The 18,096-nt window shown below is 42.7% G+C and overlaps 1 protein-coding gene across 1 annotated transcript in view; it reads right to left on the bottom strand.

Annotated features, from left to right (window-relative positions):
- The window catches only part of LOC134586244 (cyclic GMP-AMP synthase-like), a 50,963-nt gene extending 39,093 nt beyond the window's left edge, over positions 1-11,870 (bottom strand). Inside the window, exon 1 of the mRNA XM_063441737.1 lies at positions 11,153-11,870. Within this exon, the coding sequence (XP_063297807.1) occupies positions 11,153-11,815 (663 nt within the window). The 5' untranslated portion in view covers positions 11,816-11,870. The remainder of the gene's footprint in view (positions 1-11,152) is intronic.
- Positions 11,871-18,096: the final 6,226 nt, after the last annotated feature.

The following is an 18,096-nucleotide window of genomic DNA, read 5'->3' as shown; positions in this document are numbered from 1 at the left end:
CGGACAGGAAACCAAACAAAATAAAGGCAAACAGACGAACCAGCAATCTTAGTCTGTACAGATGGATCTGTCACAAGGCTCCCTCCTTGTGGGACACTCTGGCAGACCCGGCTTAACCCTTTGGTGGGTCAACTTGGGGATGACCGGACTAGGAGGTGGCAGGGATGTCTGTTTGCCGGGACAATCCATCAGCATTCCCGTTCTGCTTACCGGGTCGGTAGCTGATGGTGAAGTTATAAGGTTGTAGCGCTAAACTCCACCGTAGCAGTCTACCATTGTCTCCTGAGACCCGGTTAAGCCAGACAAGGGGATTGTGGTCCGTCACAAGGGAAAATTCCTGTCCATACAAATAGGGGCTCAACTTTTTCAATGCCCAGACCAGGGCCAAGCACTCCTTCTCCACTGCCGCATAACTCACTTCCCGGGGTAACAGCTTTCTGCTGAGATATGCGATAGGGTGCTCTCCTCCATCCTCCCCGACTTGGCTCAGCACAGCCCCCAGTCCATACATCTGTATGTATGGAAGCATCTGTATGGACAAGAAAACGTTTGTTAGGGACTGGGGCAGCCAGGACAGGAGCATTCACAAGAGCCTGCTTTAGTGCTTGAAACGCAGCTTCACAAGCTGGAGACCACAGGACCTGCTTAGGGAGATTCTTTTTAGTCAGGTCAGTCAGGGGCTTAGCGATAGTGCTGTAATCGGGAACAAAACGTCGGTAGTACCCTGCCGTCACCAGGAAGGCTAACACCTGGGTCTTAGTGATAGATGTGGGACAGTTAGCTACTGCCTCTATCTTGGCTGGCTCCGGTCTCTGGCTCCCACACCCCACTCGGTGACCCAGGTATTGCACTTCAGCCATGCCTAGATGGCACTTCTCTGGCTTCAATGTCAGGCCAGCAGTCCAAATTTTATCCAGTACTACCCCTACGTGCACCAGGTGTTCCTCTCAGGACCCACTGTAGAGCAAATTCCTGGAAACCATCGAGGAGTCTATCCACCATACACCCCATTTGGCCTGTACCAATTTAAGGTCATGCCAAATGGCATGACCTTAAATTGGTACAGGCCAAATGGGGTGACGAAGGCCGACTTGGGGATAGCATCCTCGGCCAGGGGAATCTGCCAGTAGCCCTTACACAGGTCTATGGTGGTCAGATAGCGTCCCCTAGCAATACGATCTAATAATTCGTCTACCCGAGGCATCGGGTAGGCGTCAGTGGTGGTCCGCTCATTGGGTCGCCTGTAGTCCACACAGAACCGGGTGGTCCCATCTTTCTTATGCACCAGGACTGCAGGCGAAGCCCAAGGGCTATCGGAGTGTTCGATGACCCCAAGCTGGGTCATCTACTGTATCTCCTTCCGCATTCCTTCTCGGACTGCTTCAGGGATGCGGTAAGGGGGCTGTCGCAGGGGGTTCTGTCCAGGGGTCTCTACCTTATGTACAGCTAGGTTAGTGTAGCCGGGTTCTTGAGAGAACGTCGCCTGCTTCTCCCACATAAGTTGTTTTGCCTGTCCCTTCTCTGTGGGGCTCAACCTGTCCCCTAGCTGTACAAGGCTAGTAAGGTCAGTCTGGGGATCCCTCTCTAATAAGCCAGGCAGGGGTAAGTTCTCTGGGTCGTCTGCAGCCGGGGCACACACTGCAGCGACATCCTCCGGTCTCTCCTGATACTCCTTCAGCATGTTCACATGGAAGGATCGCTGGATCCTTTCATCTGCACAGCTGGCTATAAGGTAGGTAGTATCACACACCTGAGCTAACACCTTATACTGGCCCTGCCAAGATGCTTGCATCTTGTTGGCCTTCACAGGTTTGAGCACTAAAACCTTCTGCCCAACCTGGAAGACCCGCTGTCACCCCGATCGTACCACCTCTTCTGCCTCCCCTGGGCCGCCTGGAGATTCTCTCTTACCATCAGAGACAGTTTCTCCATGTGGTCCCGGAGTTCCAGGACATACGGTACTATGGGGGTTCCCTCCTGCTCTGTCTCCCCCTCCCAGTGGCCTCTAATGAGATCAAGGGGTCTGCGGACCCTTCTCCCATAAAGCAACTCAAAGGGGGAGAACCCAGTAGATTCCTGGGGCACCTCTCTGTAGGAAAATAACAGATGAGGCAGGAACCTCTCCCAGTCTCTGCAAGTGTCTGTAAAGGTCCTCAGCATTTGCTTGAGGGTGCCATTAAATTGCTCGCAGAGACCGTTAGTCTGCGGATGATAAGGTGAGCTAAGCAGCGGTTTAATGCCGCACACTTTCCACAGTTGCTGGGTGAGCACAGCGGTAAATTGGGTTCCCTGGTCAGAGAGGATCTCCTTAGGGAACCCGACCCTAGTAAAAATCCTAACCAGAGCATCAGCAACCGTCTCTGCCTCTATGTTAGACAGCGCTACTGCCTCTGGATAGCGAGTGGCATAGTCCACCACAGTAAGAATATATTTCTTACCGGAGGGACTAGCCCTGGCCAGTGGACCCACAATGTCAACGGCTATGCGGGCAAAGGGTTCCCCAATAATAAGCATAGACATAAGCCTAGCTTTTGGGTGGTCCCCCCGCTTTCCTACCCGTTGACATGTGTCACACGTACTACAGTATACCCGCACAGCCTGATTAAAATTTGGCCAAAAGAAATTCTGAGTGATCCTATAGGCTGTGCGACGGGACCCTAGATGTCCAGCTAATGGAACATCATGCCCTATCCGCAGAATCTCCTGCCGGTATTTCGCAGGCACCACCAGCTGTCGATTCGGCGGAGGGGCAACACTTTTCTGGGAAGGCTTAGGGATCCTGTACAGCCTGTCCCCCACCCACTCATACCGTTCCCCATCTACTCCTTCTTCTCCAGTATCTGCTCTATCCCTGTACTTCTGGAGAGTCAGGTCTGCCCGGGTTTCCCTCCCAAACTCCTCTGGGGAATCCCAGCTAACAGGGGTCTGATCTAGGGTACCAGTCGGGGAAGCGGGTCTAACCTGGGTCTCAGCAGCAGGCGAGCCAGTTCCAGTAGCACGGGTCTGAGCACGGGTAGTCACTGGATTAACGTCAGCAGGGCCCATCGGGGCATAGGCAGAAACCAAAGGGGCCAAATCGTTCCCAAGGAGAACATCGGCAGGCAAGTCTTTCATGACCCCCACATCCACATGTCTAGCGCCCACTCCCCAATCCAAATGAACCCGGGCAACATGTAGACAGAACACGGCGCCTCCTGCTACCGTCACTGCTACAGTATCTCCGGTATGTTGATGTTCCGAAACCAGGTTCTTTTGGAGCAGAGTCATAGTGGCTCCGGTGTCTCTCAGTCTGGTTACCGCTCTGCCATTCAGCTTAACGGTCTGTCGGTGTTGCTGACGGTTGTCCTGATGTGCTGCTTGTACCGGGTCGGCCTCGTGTAGTATGCCCCAAAATTCCTCCTGCTCAATACAGTGAGCAGCAGACTAGGGTGGATGCTGATTCCCGCCGGCTGGTCTTCTCCACAACTGTGCCTGGTTAGCGTTGTTCAGTGGGCACTCAGGTCTCTTGTGCCCCGATTGTTTGCACCCAAAACACCTGATGGGCTGAGAGTAATCCCGGGCGTTGAATTGAGATGGCTGAATATAATTGTTAGCTGGTGGTATCGTAGGGGTGCTTTGCGCTGGGGGGTGATAAACAGTAGTGGTTGGAGGTGCTGCTGGTTTGTACTCCACTCTGGTAGGGGCTTTGGTTGCTGTATGGTCCAACTTTCATGCGTCTGTATATTCGTCTGCCAGACAGGCAGCTTCGGGTAAGGTAGAGGGTTTGCGGTCCCTGACCCACTCTCTAACTCCTGCAGGTAACCGATCAAAGCAGTGCTCCAGCAGAAACACTTGCAGCACCTCTTCCCCAGTTACCGCCTGGCACCCCACCATCCAGTGGGCTGCTGTGCGGTGTACTCTGCATGCCCACTCCATGTAGGAGTCGCCAGTTTGTTTGCTTGTTTCCCGGAATCGCCGCCGGTACGCCTCTGGGGTCACTGCGTACCTGGCCAAAAGGGCATCTTTTACTGCACGGTAGCTTGTGATTTCCTCCTCTGGGATGGCCTGAAACGCTTCGCTGGCCCGGCCGGATAACTTCCCAGAGAGGATAGTGACCCATTCCTCTGCGGATACCTGGTGTAGGGCACACTGCCTTTCAAAGTCAGCCACGAACCCGTCAATCTCTCCCTCTGCTTCCACAAAATTCTTAAATGCAGCAAAGGGTAATTTTTTCCTTCCAATATTATTATTGGGTACCTCTGCTGCTGCAGCTCCTCTTCCCTGGAGCGCCTGATGTGCTGCCACTGCTGCTTGCACACGCTCCACAATATCTGCTGCAGGGTTGGGGCCAAAGTGTGCCAGCCTTATGTGGACTGCCCGGTTGAATTGTATTTCCTCGGGTGGTAAATCCAGTATGCCGGGCACATTAGCTCTCTCCATTCCTTGTGCTGCATCCATTTCTAGTAGCAAAGCGATAATCTCTCTTTTCTTTAGATTGCTTTCTGACCGTCCTCGACGTTCCAATATATCTTTAAGGGTAGCACGCCTTAATTCCTCATACTGCATTTCCAAACTGGGATGTGTAGCTGACCTTCTGGGCGGTGGGACTCATCCCGTCGCTTGCCACCAATTGTTACGACACTCACCACCAAATTAGATGAAGCCGCCGTTTAGTCAATAATCCCCTTTTCCAGAAATGCAGGTTCTGCACGGCCGACCGCCAAACTCCCGAACGGAGTATAAGGGAACGCGGTAACTCCCGACCATAAAATCAGCCGAACTCCTTTCATGGCTAAAATAAACGAAATGCGCTTTCCAAGTAATAATTCCCCCCACAAACGAGACCAAGCTCCGTCTTGAGGGTAAGACAGGATTCTGTTTACTGGAGGCTACCTGCCCGGTATTTATGCAGGTCTCCCACCTCGTGGACACTCCCCTAGGGGACCAGATGGAAGACTGGGATACTTACTGGACAGTAGCCAATCCCAGTGGCTTAGGTGTAAGCCCTCCCCATTACACACATAAATCCCGCCTCTCTATCCTGGAGATAATTGGGAAGAAACCTAGTTATCTCCAGGGATAGAGGCAAATCGCCATTTTGAATACAGTAATAAAAATACATTAAAATACATAAATGTGAAAATACCGAATGTATGTGTTTCGTGTAACGTATCCCCAGATAGCCTGGATCTGAGTGCACATTTCTACCGAATAGCGCTCAGATCCAATGTACACAGTTCAATCGCCATGGAGTGTCTCTCACAAGTCTTTCGGTATACGATTGACTCCATGGGACGGCTATCTGGGCGAAGTCCATGCGTACGGTTCAAACTCCCGAACGGGACGGTGTTCGTATGCCTCGACAAAATAGAAGGCGGGCGGTAGTTTCAGCGGTGTTCGGTAGATAAAGTGTCCGCTTTTAGTTCCATAGAATACTCGCCGAACACCGATGATCCTTCTCGTGTTCCAAAATGGCCGCCTCGTGGTCAGCATACGAACGACGACCACCCATATGGATGGAATGGAGAGGTGTCTGCGGTTAACCACAACGTTCTAATTGGGGCCAAGAGGTTAACCAGCAGCACACTCCTCTCCTGGGTGGCCGTCCGTTCGGTAGTTTCAATCGGTATTTAGAGAAACACACGAACAGGGGCATACGGACAGGAAATCAAACGAAATAAAGGCAAACAGACGAACTAGCAATCTTAGTCTGTACAGATGGATCTGTCACATGCTGTATTGGGACATTTCTCATTATTGCTGCACAGAGATACACTTTGTCTGTGGGGATATTTACTCCAAAATTAAGCTTTGAATATTTTGTGAGGAGATTGTGAGAGGGTAAGCAATTACATTCAGTGATATTAGCTGCCACTTCATAGAACATCCTAAAACCTCTGCCCTTCATGTTTAGAATCGAACTTATGTGATGCATTTTATTGTTAATGTATCTAAATTTCTAACGTTTTATGGTATAAATCAGAAGTTGGGAAAGCAATTAATTAATTAATTAATTTTAGCTGCCATCTCAATGGATGTTCCATAAATTCAGCTCTCTATGGTGTGTACTGGATCTATCTGACATACTTTACTGTTAAAACAACAGAGTGAATCTGAATTTGTAACGCTATATGCTTTAAACTAGAAGCTATTTGTATGGTCTATATAAGAAAGAAGGAACTTTAAAGAACTGTATAAGTATTGTGCTATTTCAGGAACTACTATTGTATAATTTCAACAGCAACGGAAATTAGCTGGTGTATGCTTAACATCCTTTACTGTGTTAACCTCTACCACTTCAGCTGGAAGGCTATTCCATGCATCCACTACCCTCTCAGTAAAGTAATACTTCCGGATATTATTTTTAAACCTTTGCCCCTCTAATTTAAGACTATGTCATCTTGTTGTGGTAGTTTTTCTTCTTTTAAATATAGTCTCCTCCTTTACTGTGTTGATTCCCTTTATGTATTTAAATGTTTCTATCATATCCCCCCTGTCTCGTCTTTCCTCCAAGCTATACATGTTAAGTTCCTTTAACATTTCCTTGTAAGTTTTATCCTGCAATCCATGAACCAGTTTAGTAGCCCTTCTCTGAACTCTCTCTAACGTATCAATATCCTTCTGAAGATACGGTCTCCAGTACTGCGTACAATACTCCAAGTGAGGTCTCACCAGTGTTCTGTACAATGGCATGAGCACTTCCCTCTTTCTACTGCTAATACCTCTCCCTATACAACCAAGCATTCTGCTAGCATTTCCTGCTGCTCTATTACATTGTCTGCCTACCTTTAAGTCATCAGAAATAATCACCCCTAAATCCCTTTCCTCAGATGTTGAGGTTAGGACTCTATCAAATATTCTGTATTCTGTCCTTGGGTTTTTACGCCCAAGATGCATTATATTTCACTTATCCACATTAAATGTCAGTTACCACAACTCTGACCATTTTTCTAGTTCACCTAAATCATTTGCCATTTGGCTTATCCCTCCTGGAACATCAACCCTGTTACATATCTTAGTATCATCAGCCACTGAATGGCCGTTCCTTTAATAATTGGCTTCAGGCGTTTTGTATTTTTGCTAGTGTTTATTGTGAATGTCATGCAGATAAAGCTAGCGGTCTTTTTCATCATCTAGACCAGGGGTAGTCAACCTTTTAATACCTACCGCCCACTTTTGTATCTTTGTTGATGGTAAAAGATTTTTACAAAAATACGTACTTAAATGTATCTATTTGTTTTTCTATGTGTGTCTGTGAGGTGCTGCGTGTGTGTTTGTGAAGGGTGTTGTGTTTGTGTGTGTGGGGGGGCAGTGTGTAACGGGTGGTGCTGTTTGTGTAAGTAGTACTGTGTGTGGGTGAGAGGTGCAGTGTGTGTGTGTGTGAGGGGGCTTCTTAATTTCTCCCCCTCCCTTCATCTTACCTTTTACCAGGGGGGTATATATAATGCTGCAAGCCCTGGTGGTCCAGTGGTGGCATGTTCGCTTTAGCCTGCAGCTACTCTGGCTGCAGGCTGATTCTCCTGTCCTCCTGTGAGCACAGCACTGTATCGTTGTGTTGCCATGGTAACGCACGACAATGTTTTGACCAGTCTGCTCGCGGGAGGAACACAGAGCCTCCCATGCCCTTCTCTCCCTCTGCTGGAACCAAGTGCCAGCGGGCCGATTAGGGAGTTCTTTGATCTCCTCACCAGCCCGAGAGGGCTTACAGCAAGGATGGCTCTGCATGAGCCGGCTGGGGAGATTAAAGGATCTCCCCTGTCAGCTTTGGCCCACGTTTTCTGCAGAACCCACCACCGCTCACCTGAAATCCCAAACCGCCCACTAGTGGGTGGTAGGAACCAGGTTGACTACCCCTGATCTAGATGCTATATTAGAGGCTTTCAAAAATTACGGTAGGTTGGCTTGGTTCAATTATGATGAAATAGTTAGTCAGAAATTATCAGTGCATAAGAATTTGAAATGAGGTATAAAGGATGTTGGTTCTTGGGTAAGCATTAAGCAAACCAAGCAGGATTTCTCAGAATCAATATAGACCGCAGACTCAAGCGAGTGGGTTGCAAATACGCCCAAAAGGTGTTTGTTGGTCTTTTAATGAATCACAGTGCAAATGGCCGAATTCTTGCAGGCTCAGACATGAATGCATTAATTGTACGGGGATCATCCGTCCTTTGGGTGCTTTAAGAGGCAAGGTGCTACTGCCAGGGAACAGATTTCTAAGATCATGGACCCCAGTGAAAGTACAAAAGCTGCTCCCTTATTTAAAATGCTATCCAAACCAGCAGATAGGGCAGCTAATAAGCGGGACACTCCAGGCACCCAGACCACTTCTGCCCATTGGAGTGGTCTGGGTGCCAACTCCCACTACCCTTAACCCTGCAAGTGTAATTATTGCAGTTTTCATAAACTGCAATATTTACCTTGCAGGGTTAACTTCTCCTCTAGTGGCTGTCTACTAGACAGCCCCTAGAGGGCACTTCCGTGATTATAGCACACGAAAAGTGTGCTACAGCGTCGCTGGATGTCCTTACACTATGTGAGGACCCCAAGCGTTGCTGAAATTACCATAGTTGGTGGTTTTTCTGGTGAGTTATGTGTTAAATCTCTGGGGGTTTAAAGACGGAGATGTTTGGTTACAAATTACATGTTTTAAAGTAAATGAGTTACGTTTGTATAATTTGTAAACTAAATAAAAGACTGTGGCCTTTTCAGGACACATCTGAGTCTGTGTTTCATTATTATGTTTCTGTGCCTTACTATGTTATGTATTACTTGCTGTTATTATGTGTCGGTCTGAATTAACCCCTTGCTAAGCACATGTGTGTTATCATGGGGAAGTGATGAATATTTTTTATAAAATCTGTTATAAATTTCGGCAAAAGTATACAGAAATGACAATATGATTCTCTTATTGTAGTGGCTGCATAACATCAAGGTACTTGAAAGAAGTTCTTGTTAAATAAAGTTCCCACTCAGTTCGTTCATATGCAACAAATATCCTCAAGGTAATGGCATCAGAGGGTTCTCACTCAACATAAATCATCTATTCTAGCATTCAGTGAATTGGAACTTGTGCCAATAACGTCAAAATCAGCTTATTCAATGCCTAACCAAAAAAGTCCAATGAGTACAAAAAGTACAATAAAATACAACAATAAAAAGCAACTAATGCTGCAGCCCACCCAACCAGACCATGGCATTATCGATCATGCACTGTAAATCATTACTACAAATATCTAAACCGACATCAGATAAATGAATACCATCTCTTATAAACAAACCTTCACACTTTGTGTGTGTGACTACTATTTCACTTCATTAATTGCTTCCGTTGCTCCATTTGGCATTTACAGTATTTTGTGAGTACTTAATATAAGCAAACATGAAGTATACTAAATATACTAAGCACCATACAAGGGCTTTTCATTTCAGATTTTATATTTGTATGGGAAATGTTTTTGTGAGTATATTGTTTGCTTTGCTCTTAGGGAAGATTTTCATGTAACATAAAACTTTATTATGTTATTTATGTTCTGATTTTATACATTTTCGAATTTTCTAATATTTTATGTATTTTTATAGTTCTCATCCATACATATTATTTGGACATTTTATGTGAAAAATATACTTCCTATCCTTTTATTACACTAACCTGTATCATTTTTAAAAAGAATTATACAGTTATAGACTTCCCTAAAAACCCTGTTGTGAAAGAGGAAGCCCCCTATTTCATCCCTTCTAGGCATGCGTTTAAAGTGGATAAATCAACCACACTCCACATAGGCCCACTGCTTGAAGAAGGACCATTTCTTTTTGATAACTGAAAAAAGCGTTGCAAAATTTACAAAAGAGTATTGCCAATGAATCATTTTACTTGTTCATAAAGTGGAAATGTTAACTTCCAGGATTTTTTATATTATTCTTACTGATCTATATATTTAACAAATATGTATTTGTGATGAGTGAAAAATAAAATAGCCAATTTATCCTACAACTGGGTGCCTCCATCTTAGCTCTCTGCCAGTCATTGTTAGAAGTTGTTCTTTACACGTTGATGTTGGCATAAAAAAAGGAGACGGAGAAGAGGAGAAATTAAACCATGTTACTATTTCTACTTCGCACTTGCAATTTTGGCCCTAGTTTTGCCTTGTCTGAATTGGATTATAATGTAATTTTCTCATTTTTTTATACATTTAATAGAGCATAGAACATCTCATGGAGAAAAAAACCACAAAAACCATTATAAGCCTTTTGCTGAGCCTGTGTCCCAGACAAGTTAACACATAAGTTCACAGCTGGCAAGTCTTGCAGCTAAAGCCTTATGCAGTGGCATCAAATTTTGGAAAATTAATTCCCACCCACTCTACTCCACACCCCACCCTCCCCAGGGTAATCGCTACATTTATAGATATATAGATATTACAAATTACCTGGTTTTCTAAACACCAATCAAGTCTACCAACCTCTCTTCACATGAAATACCTCAATTCCCACACGACATGCCTTTTTAACCAATTACCCCTTCAATCTCTCCCATGGTTTTAACTGAACATATCTCTTTATCTATGATAAAATCTCCCTCATTTCTTAAAGGGATACTGTAGTTCTAGGAATACAAAGCAGTTTTGTCCAAAGTCTCCATGCCAGGCCTGCATGCCAGATTAAAATTGTGAGCTGAGCTTTATCTAGTCCATGGAGAAAGAGTCAAACCATGGACCTTGCATGTGTGTGACTGTGTAGCTGCACATTGTTTAGTTCATTAAACTAAATGTGTGTACTGATAGCAGCCTCAGTATGGTACTTCTCTTTGGGGATAAATGAGGTATCCTACAAACTTCTGTTGTACTGACATTTATGGGATAAAAATACATCACAGACAAAAAAGACCCCACAAATAGCTGCAGGCAAACCCAATAAACAGTTCAAATCAATTGTGTTGTGTTCAACAGAGCACAGTGCCACTGCAGCACCATTAAAGAGGATGATCCAATTCTGATGTTAGGATCAGAGGGTTTATGAAAATAGCCAGGGTCCATAGGGTTAGGAGGTTTTTGTCTAGTAGGAAGAGGGGCAGATAAATCACTTTATCAGCCTACAAAAAGTAAGAGTTACATATAAAAATAATTGTAATTAAAAAAACAAAAAACTATGTATCAACAAGATTTTGTTCTCTCACCTTAAGCCCTTCATAGTAGCTTCCAGTATTCATTTGTGAAATATTCTTAAATATAGGATGTTCTTTCAAACAGGCAGACTTGAGAATGTTATCTATAGTATTATTCACTATCTGAGCTGCAGCTGAAATTTCATCCATTTTTAGTTTCAGTTTCTCCACTACATCTTTTAGTCTTCTACGACTTTCACGAGATGGACTGGGTGTCTCTGGGCTCTTTCTCGGATTTGTTTGGGGTTGTGATGCCATGTCTGTAGATACCTTGCTACTCTTTCTTTGAGTGATGAATGGTTTTGCCCCACTATCTTCAAATTTAGGAGAATCAGTAGACTCCTTGGTGGTCTTCTTTCTGCGGTGTGTCAGTGGTATTGTTCCCACTGCCCTAGTTTCAGATGACGCTTTAGTGTCTTCCTTTTTATGTTTCCCTTGCTTCTTGTCACCCGATTCTGCTTTAGTACTGAGTTGTCTCCTTCCATTTACTGGTTTGCCCCGGTTTAAATGGACATCCTGAGGCTTGTCGTCTCCTTCTTCCCTGCTAATGCACTCATTATTTTCTCTGCTTTGCTTGTCTGACCTGGTTGTACTTTTTTTTCCTGTCAAAGGTTTCTCTGGGTCAGTACTAGATGAACTGCCCTTCATTCCTCTTCCAGAATTCCCTTCTGCCATTTCGTGCCTGATTTGCCCTAAAACCTGAAAGATACATTTATAGCATTTCAGTCAGCAGAAATCCCTCCCCATATACAGTCAGAACAAGGAAGTTATAATGAAACGAAACTTAAATTCTACTGCATAAACACTTAACCACCTCCCTGCCTGGTTGTGATATATCTTGTTGAAGGATTCTAGCATGGGATAGAAAGTTTCCAATTTTTGTTTAAATGTTAATTAGCATAGAGGAGAGTGAAATACTGCTGAAAAATACTACTATTGTGTTTTATCTGTATTTTAAGCCACCATAACTATCCTCAGTCCTCGACCACTGCCCCTACTGTTCCCTCACCCACCTTCACTACCCTCAACCACTAACCCAGCATACTATGCCATCACTCCACTAATCCCACTATCCTCAGCCATTCACCCTCAACTTCTGTCACTCCCCACTATCAACTGCCACCCCCACTATCCTTAGCCACTCTCACTGCTCTAATTATCCCTATACCCTCAGCCTAAAGCTAATGCCCCCAAAAAATTGTCAGTTCCCTAAATAAAATCTTACATTCTGATGACTTTATTGCAATCTTTTCATTTTTTTGTTCATCTTGAGTGAAGGAATATAACACCCACTAAGATGTATGTCCTTGTACTGCATAGTGGCAAACCATATATTAATTATTGCTCTTAACAGAGAGTTAACTGTTAAAGAAATCTTAATTGTTTAAAGAAATATCTCTGAAATGGCGATCATGATCTTCTTTTACCTTGCTGATCTTCCTTCCATTACTTGATGGTGTGTTTGTAATATCCCATTGTACAGCGCTACGGAATCTGATGGCGCTATATAAATAATAATAATAATTGAGGACATTCATATATCTAGATGCTCCTCCTCCAGCTCTGTTACTAAAGGCTTGATTGGTTGAGCTGATTCTTCAAACACTTTTCTTTTTATTTTCCTTGGTAGTTTCCAAATGGTTCCACTTTCCCGATAAGAGTTATTCACTAGAGTGAGGATTCAAACTGCATTACAAATTTAAGGTCAATATAGCCAAACTGTAATTCACTTTGAGTGCAGTTAGAATGTACCTAGTCAATTGCGTTGCAGGGTTATTCAGGGATCAAAGTTGCGGCACACACCGATATCAGTCACGAGGGCATCAGTAACAGCTGTTACGATGCCCTTGTGAACCTCTATGCAGGAGTCTGCGCGGAAAGTGCTGCAGTAGCTACCGCGCAATATCTCTCCTAAACATCGATACTAAATTATTCACGAAGGTGCTTGCGACTAGGATACAACCATACCTCTCAAATCTAATCCACACGGACCAGACGGGCTTCATCCCCGGTCGAGAGGCACGGGATAGCACCTTACAACTCTTCTCCATCCAACACTGGGCGAGGAAGAAGGGAGAGCGCCTTTTGCTGCTATCGACTGAAGCGGAGAAGGCGTTCAATCGAGTCAACTGGCAGTACATGATAGCCACGCTAAAAGAGATGGGCATGGGACAGACGCTCCTCACCTGGATATCTGCCATATATAGCACTCCACGGGCTTCAGTGCGGGTCAACGGAGCCCAGACAGCGGACTTCGCGATCAGCAACGGAACGCGGCAGGGCTTCCCCCTTCTCCCCACTATTATTCGCCCTGTCCCTGGAACCTCTCATGCAAGCGATCTGCTTGAATCCAAACATACAGGGACATGACGGACGGGGATCGACTCATAAAGTTGCGGCATACGCCGATGACTTGCTCTTCTTTATCAAACACCCTAGAATAACTATACCGAACCTTCTAGAGGAGTTCGAGCGCTACAGCAAAATATCAGGTTTCAAGCTCAATCTATCAAAATGCGAGGTGCTGAACCACACGCTACCCACATCAGAATACTTGGAGCTTGGACCGGAATTCGACTTCAAGTGGTGCCATGGCAAAATGAAATATCTGGGCATCTGGGTACCCACAGACCACGGAAAGCTGTACGAACATAACTTCCTGCCCCTGCTGCACATGATAACAGCAGACCTAACCAGGTGGGCCTTCCCCCATGTGACATGGCAGGGACGTATAGCCGTGCTTCAAATGAACGTGCTCCCCAGGGTTCTATACCTCCTGCAGACCATACCCCTCACGCCTCCAGCAAACTTCTTTTCCTCACTGAAAACGGCAGTCATGCGCTTTACGTGGCGAGGCGAACGATCTAGAATAAGACACGACATACTGTGCCTACCTCTTCATGGGAGGACTAGCGTTACCGAACTTCCGAAAATATCATCGGCCACGGTACTACAGCATAATCTGGACTGGCACATGAACCCCCCACACAAACATTGGGTGATGCTAGACAGAGAAGCCACGGAGGGGACCTTGGAGTCGATGATTTGGGGGGAGCCCTGCTGTGGTGACATTCTGTCATCAAACTAGCATGGTGACCAGGGGTCATGTGATCAAGTTCATGTAGATCTTTCTTACAGGGGGATAAGCTTTACTTTGATATGGTAATTGATATGGTAATTTACAAGTCAGGAAAGAGATAGCCACTCCCCCCTCTATCCTCATTCCTCTCTGTTCCTTCTTGGCTGTGCTACTAAGCAGATGTGCAGACGCCATGTGCTATCTTGATGAACCATGTTATATTCTGTTGCTTCCTTTTCTTCCTTGGTGGATGTGATGTTGGACTTGCAGCAGTGAGCCATTACTAGATGTGAAGGCCTAACCGTGGGTGAGATCAAACGTGTGGGGAAGGGGATTACTATATACATAGATAGATTTAAAAGGGTTGTTGCTCCGTGGGTCTGGGCTGTGTGTTTGTGATATATTTATAGTATTGTGTTGTTGCCTTCTAAATAAATACCTTTTAATGTAGACGAACCTTGTGTAATATTTATATTAATTTGGTGATTACACCACATATGGCGACCAACAAATTTTAGACTTCTACAAAGGTTATTTATGAGGTAATAACACATTAAAAGATAGTCAGATTTACTTTTTGGGGAGGAAAAAAAAAAAAAGTACTTTATTTAATTATCCTCTGCATGGGAAATCCAGGGCTGATCGTGTTTGGAGTCTAGTTCAGGCCTCCATTTTAATATACCAGATTAGGCATCAGGCCTCCATTTTAATATACCAGATTAGGCATCAGGCCTCCATTTTAATATACCAGATTAGGCATCAGGCCTCCATTTTAATATACCAGATTAGGCATCAGGCCTCCATTTTAATATACCAGATTAGGCATCAGGCCTCCATTTTAATATACCAGATTAGGCATCAGGCCTCAATTTTGAATATATGTTTCAAATATCTGAGTTGAGTTTTATTGGGTTTTTGGCTATCAGAGTACAGGCCTAGCCCTGCATTATAATAGGCTTCCATGCGGCTTCTTTTTTGTATTTGAATGCTGATTTGATTCTTTATACAAGCTTGGGCATCAGGCCTCAATTTTGAATAGAGTATTAGTCTTTTTGCGTGTTTCAAATATCTGAGTTTGTTGTGTTTAGACTACCATAGTTCAGGCCTAGTAGTTTTTAAGGCCTTCATTATCAGAGTACAGGCCTAGCCCTGCATTTTAACACACTATAGTAGGCTTCCATGCGGTTTCTTTTTGCAAATACCTGAGTTTGTTGTGTTTTGACTACCATAGTTCAGGCCTAGTAGTTTCTCAGGCCTTCATTTTATTTTATTTTAATACACTACCAGCATAGGCCTCAATTTTGAACATACTATTGTTTTTTGTGTGTTTTATATATTTGAGTTGAGTTTTGTTGTGTTTTGGCTATCATAGTACAGGCCTAAAAATTTTTTAATTTTTTTTTTCAGGCCTGCACTTTAATACACTATAGGCTTCCATACTTTATACTTTTTTTGTGTGTCTTGAATAATCTAGTTTAGGTATAACTCCTACCCTCCAGGCCTTGCTATTATATTTTAATATGCTAATTTGGGCTAATTTACTGGTTTTGAAGTTAATTAGCAAGTATTACCTTCACCATACTAAGGTAAATATAATTTGCATTGTGTTTACATGATAAAGGTATTGGGGCTCATACAGTGTGGTGGCTATTGTTTAGCCAGGTTAACATTTCCATTTTTACACTGGAGTGTGTTTAAACAAAGGAAGAAGGGTGGTTTTGTGTTTTGCTTTCTGTGGGCATTTGTTGTATTGAAACGGTGAAGTTTTTTTTCTTAAAAGACAAGAGTTTGTTTGAATAGGTTAATGTAATTAAGTTTCTCAAATGGTTTAATCTCTTTGGAGCCAGTTTCAGTTTTTTTTTAATTAATCCCATTGTTAAAGACTCAGGGAGAGCTCAGTTTTAAAATGTCATTTCTGGGTACTAAGTATTTTTCTGGAGAAGTACTAGAGTACTTCAAGAATGACATTGACAAACATGATGGACCATATGAGCTTCCAGAACCAGCAGGCCCCAATTGTGGAAAATATGAAGGTTTTATGGATGTTTTGACACAGATTGTTACTAATAAAAAGTTCCATATTAACCCCTTAAGACCGCAGCCAAATGTACAAGTTGTGATCCAAAAAAAACGTAAACAAAACCTGGCATTTGCGCTATATGTCTGTCCAACCGTAATTCACCTCTTTCATATTAAATGCACCCACACTTATTATATATCATTTTATTCAGGGGAAACAGGGCTTTCATTTAACATCAAATATTTAGGTATGGAACATAACTTAATATGAATACAATATAAAAAAATGAGAGAAAATAAGATTTTTTTATAATTTTCTTAGTTCTATGTGACATTCTAACTGTGAATGTCATAATACTGTTTGCTTTTACTGCAATAAAATGCACATATTTGTATTCAGCGATGTCTCACGTGTAAAACAGTACCCCCTATGTACAGGTTTTATGGTGTTTTGGGAAGTTACAGGGTCAAATAAAGCATGTTACACTTTTCAGTTTTTTCACATTGAAATTTGCCAGTTTGGTTACGTTGCCTTTGAGACTGTATGGTAGCCCAGGAATGAGAATTACCCCCATGATTGCATACCATTTGCAAAAGTAGACAACCCAAGGTATTGCAAATGGGGTATGTCCAGTCTTTTTTAGTAGCCACTTGGTCACAAACACTAGCCAAAGTTAACGTTAATATTTGTTTGTGTGTGAAAAATGCAAAAAACTAATTTGAAAGCCAATTTTGGCCAGTGTTTGTGACTAAGTGGCTACTAAAAAAGACTGGACATACCCCATTTGCAATACCTTGGGTTGTCTACTTTTGCAAATGGTATGCCATTATGGAGGTAATTCTTATTTCTGGGCTACTATACGGTCTCAAAGCCAACGTAACCAATCTGGCGAATTTCATTGTGAAAAAAATGAAACGCAAGCCTTATGTTTGACTCTGTAACTTTTGAAAACACCCTAAAACCTGTACATGAGGGGTACTGTTATACTCAGGAGACTTTGCTGAACACAAATATTTGTGTTTCAAAACAGTAAAAAGTATTACAGCAAAAATATTGTCAGTGTAAGTGCCGTTTGTGTGCGAAAAATGCAATAAATTTCACTTTCCCTGACGATATCATTGTTGTAATACATTTTACGGTTTTGAAACACAAATATTTGTGTTCAGCGAAGTCTCCCGAGTAAAACAGTACCCCCCATGTACAGGTTTTATGGTGTCTTGGAAAGTTATAGGGTTAAATATAGTGCTAGCAAATTAAATTACCTATACTTTCGGCCTGGGTTGTTAGGCAGGTCCCGCTAATTGTAATTAATTAGGATACCTAATTATGTAAAATTATTACATAAATATATATGTAAAATTATTATATATACACGTGTGTGGATATATATATGTATATATATATGTATATAATTTTTTTACAATTATTTTTATTTATATATAGGTATACATATAGTGATGTATACGTATATACTTAGGTATATACATATATATATATTATTTCGTTCTACGAGTATTTTGATATCAATATATATATATTAATATCAAAATACAGTTAGAACGAAATTACACACATATATATATTTGTAATTTTTTTTTTTAATTGTTTTTTTTTTTTTTTAACGTATTTATATTTTTTTTATTATAAAAAAAAAATATATATATATATATATATAATTATAATTATGTATATATTTAATCAATATCCTTCTACGTGTATTTTGATATTAATATATATATATAATTATATATATATAAATATTAAAATACACTTAGTGTATGTGTAAATGTGTGTGTCTATATATATATATATATATATATATATATATACTTAGATCATATATATAATATATATATA

This window comes from Pelobates fuscus, chromosome 2 (genome assembly GCF_036172605.1).
Source record: "Pelobates fuscus isolate aPelFus1 chromosome 2, aPelFus1.pri, whole genome shotgun sequence".
Taxonomy (NCBI): Eukaryota; Metazoa; Chordata; class Amphibia; order Anura; family Pelobatidae; genus Pelobates; species Pelobates fuscus.
This window is presented reverse-complemented; position numbering and strand designations above follow the sequence as displayed.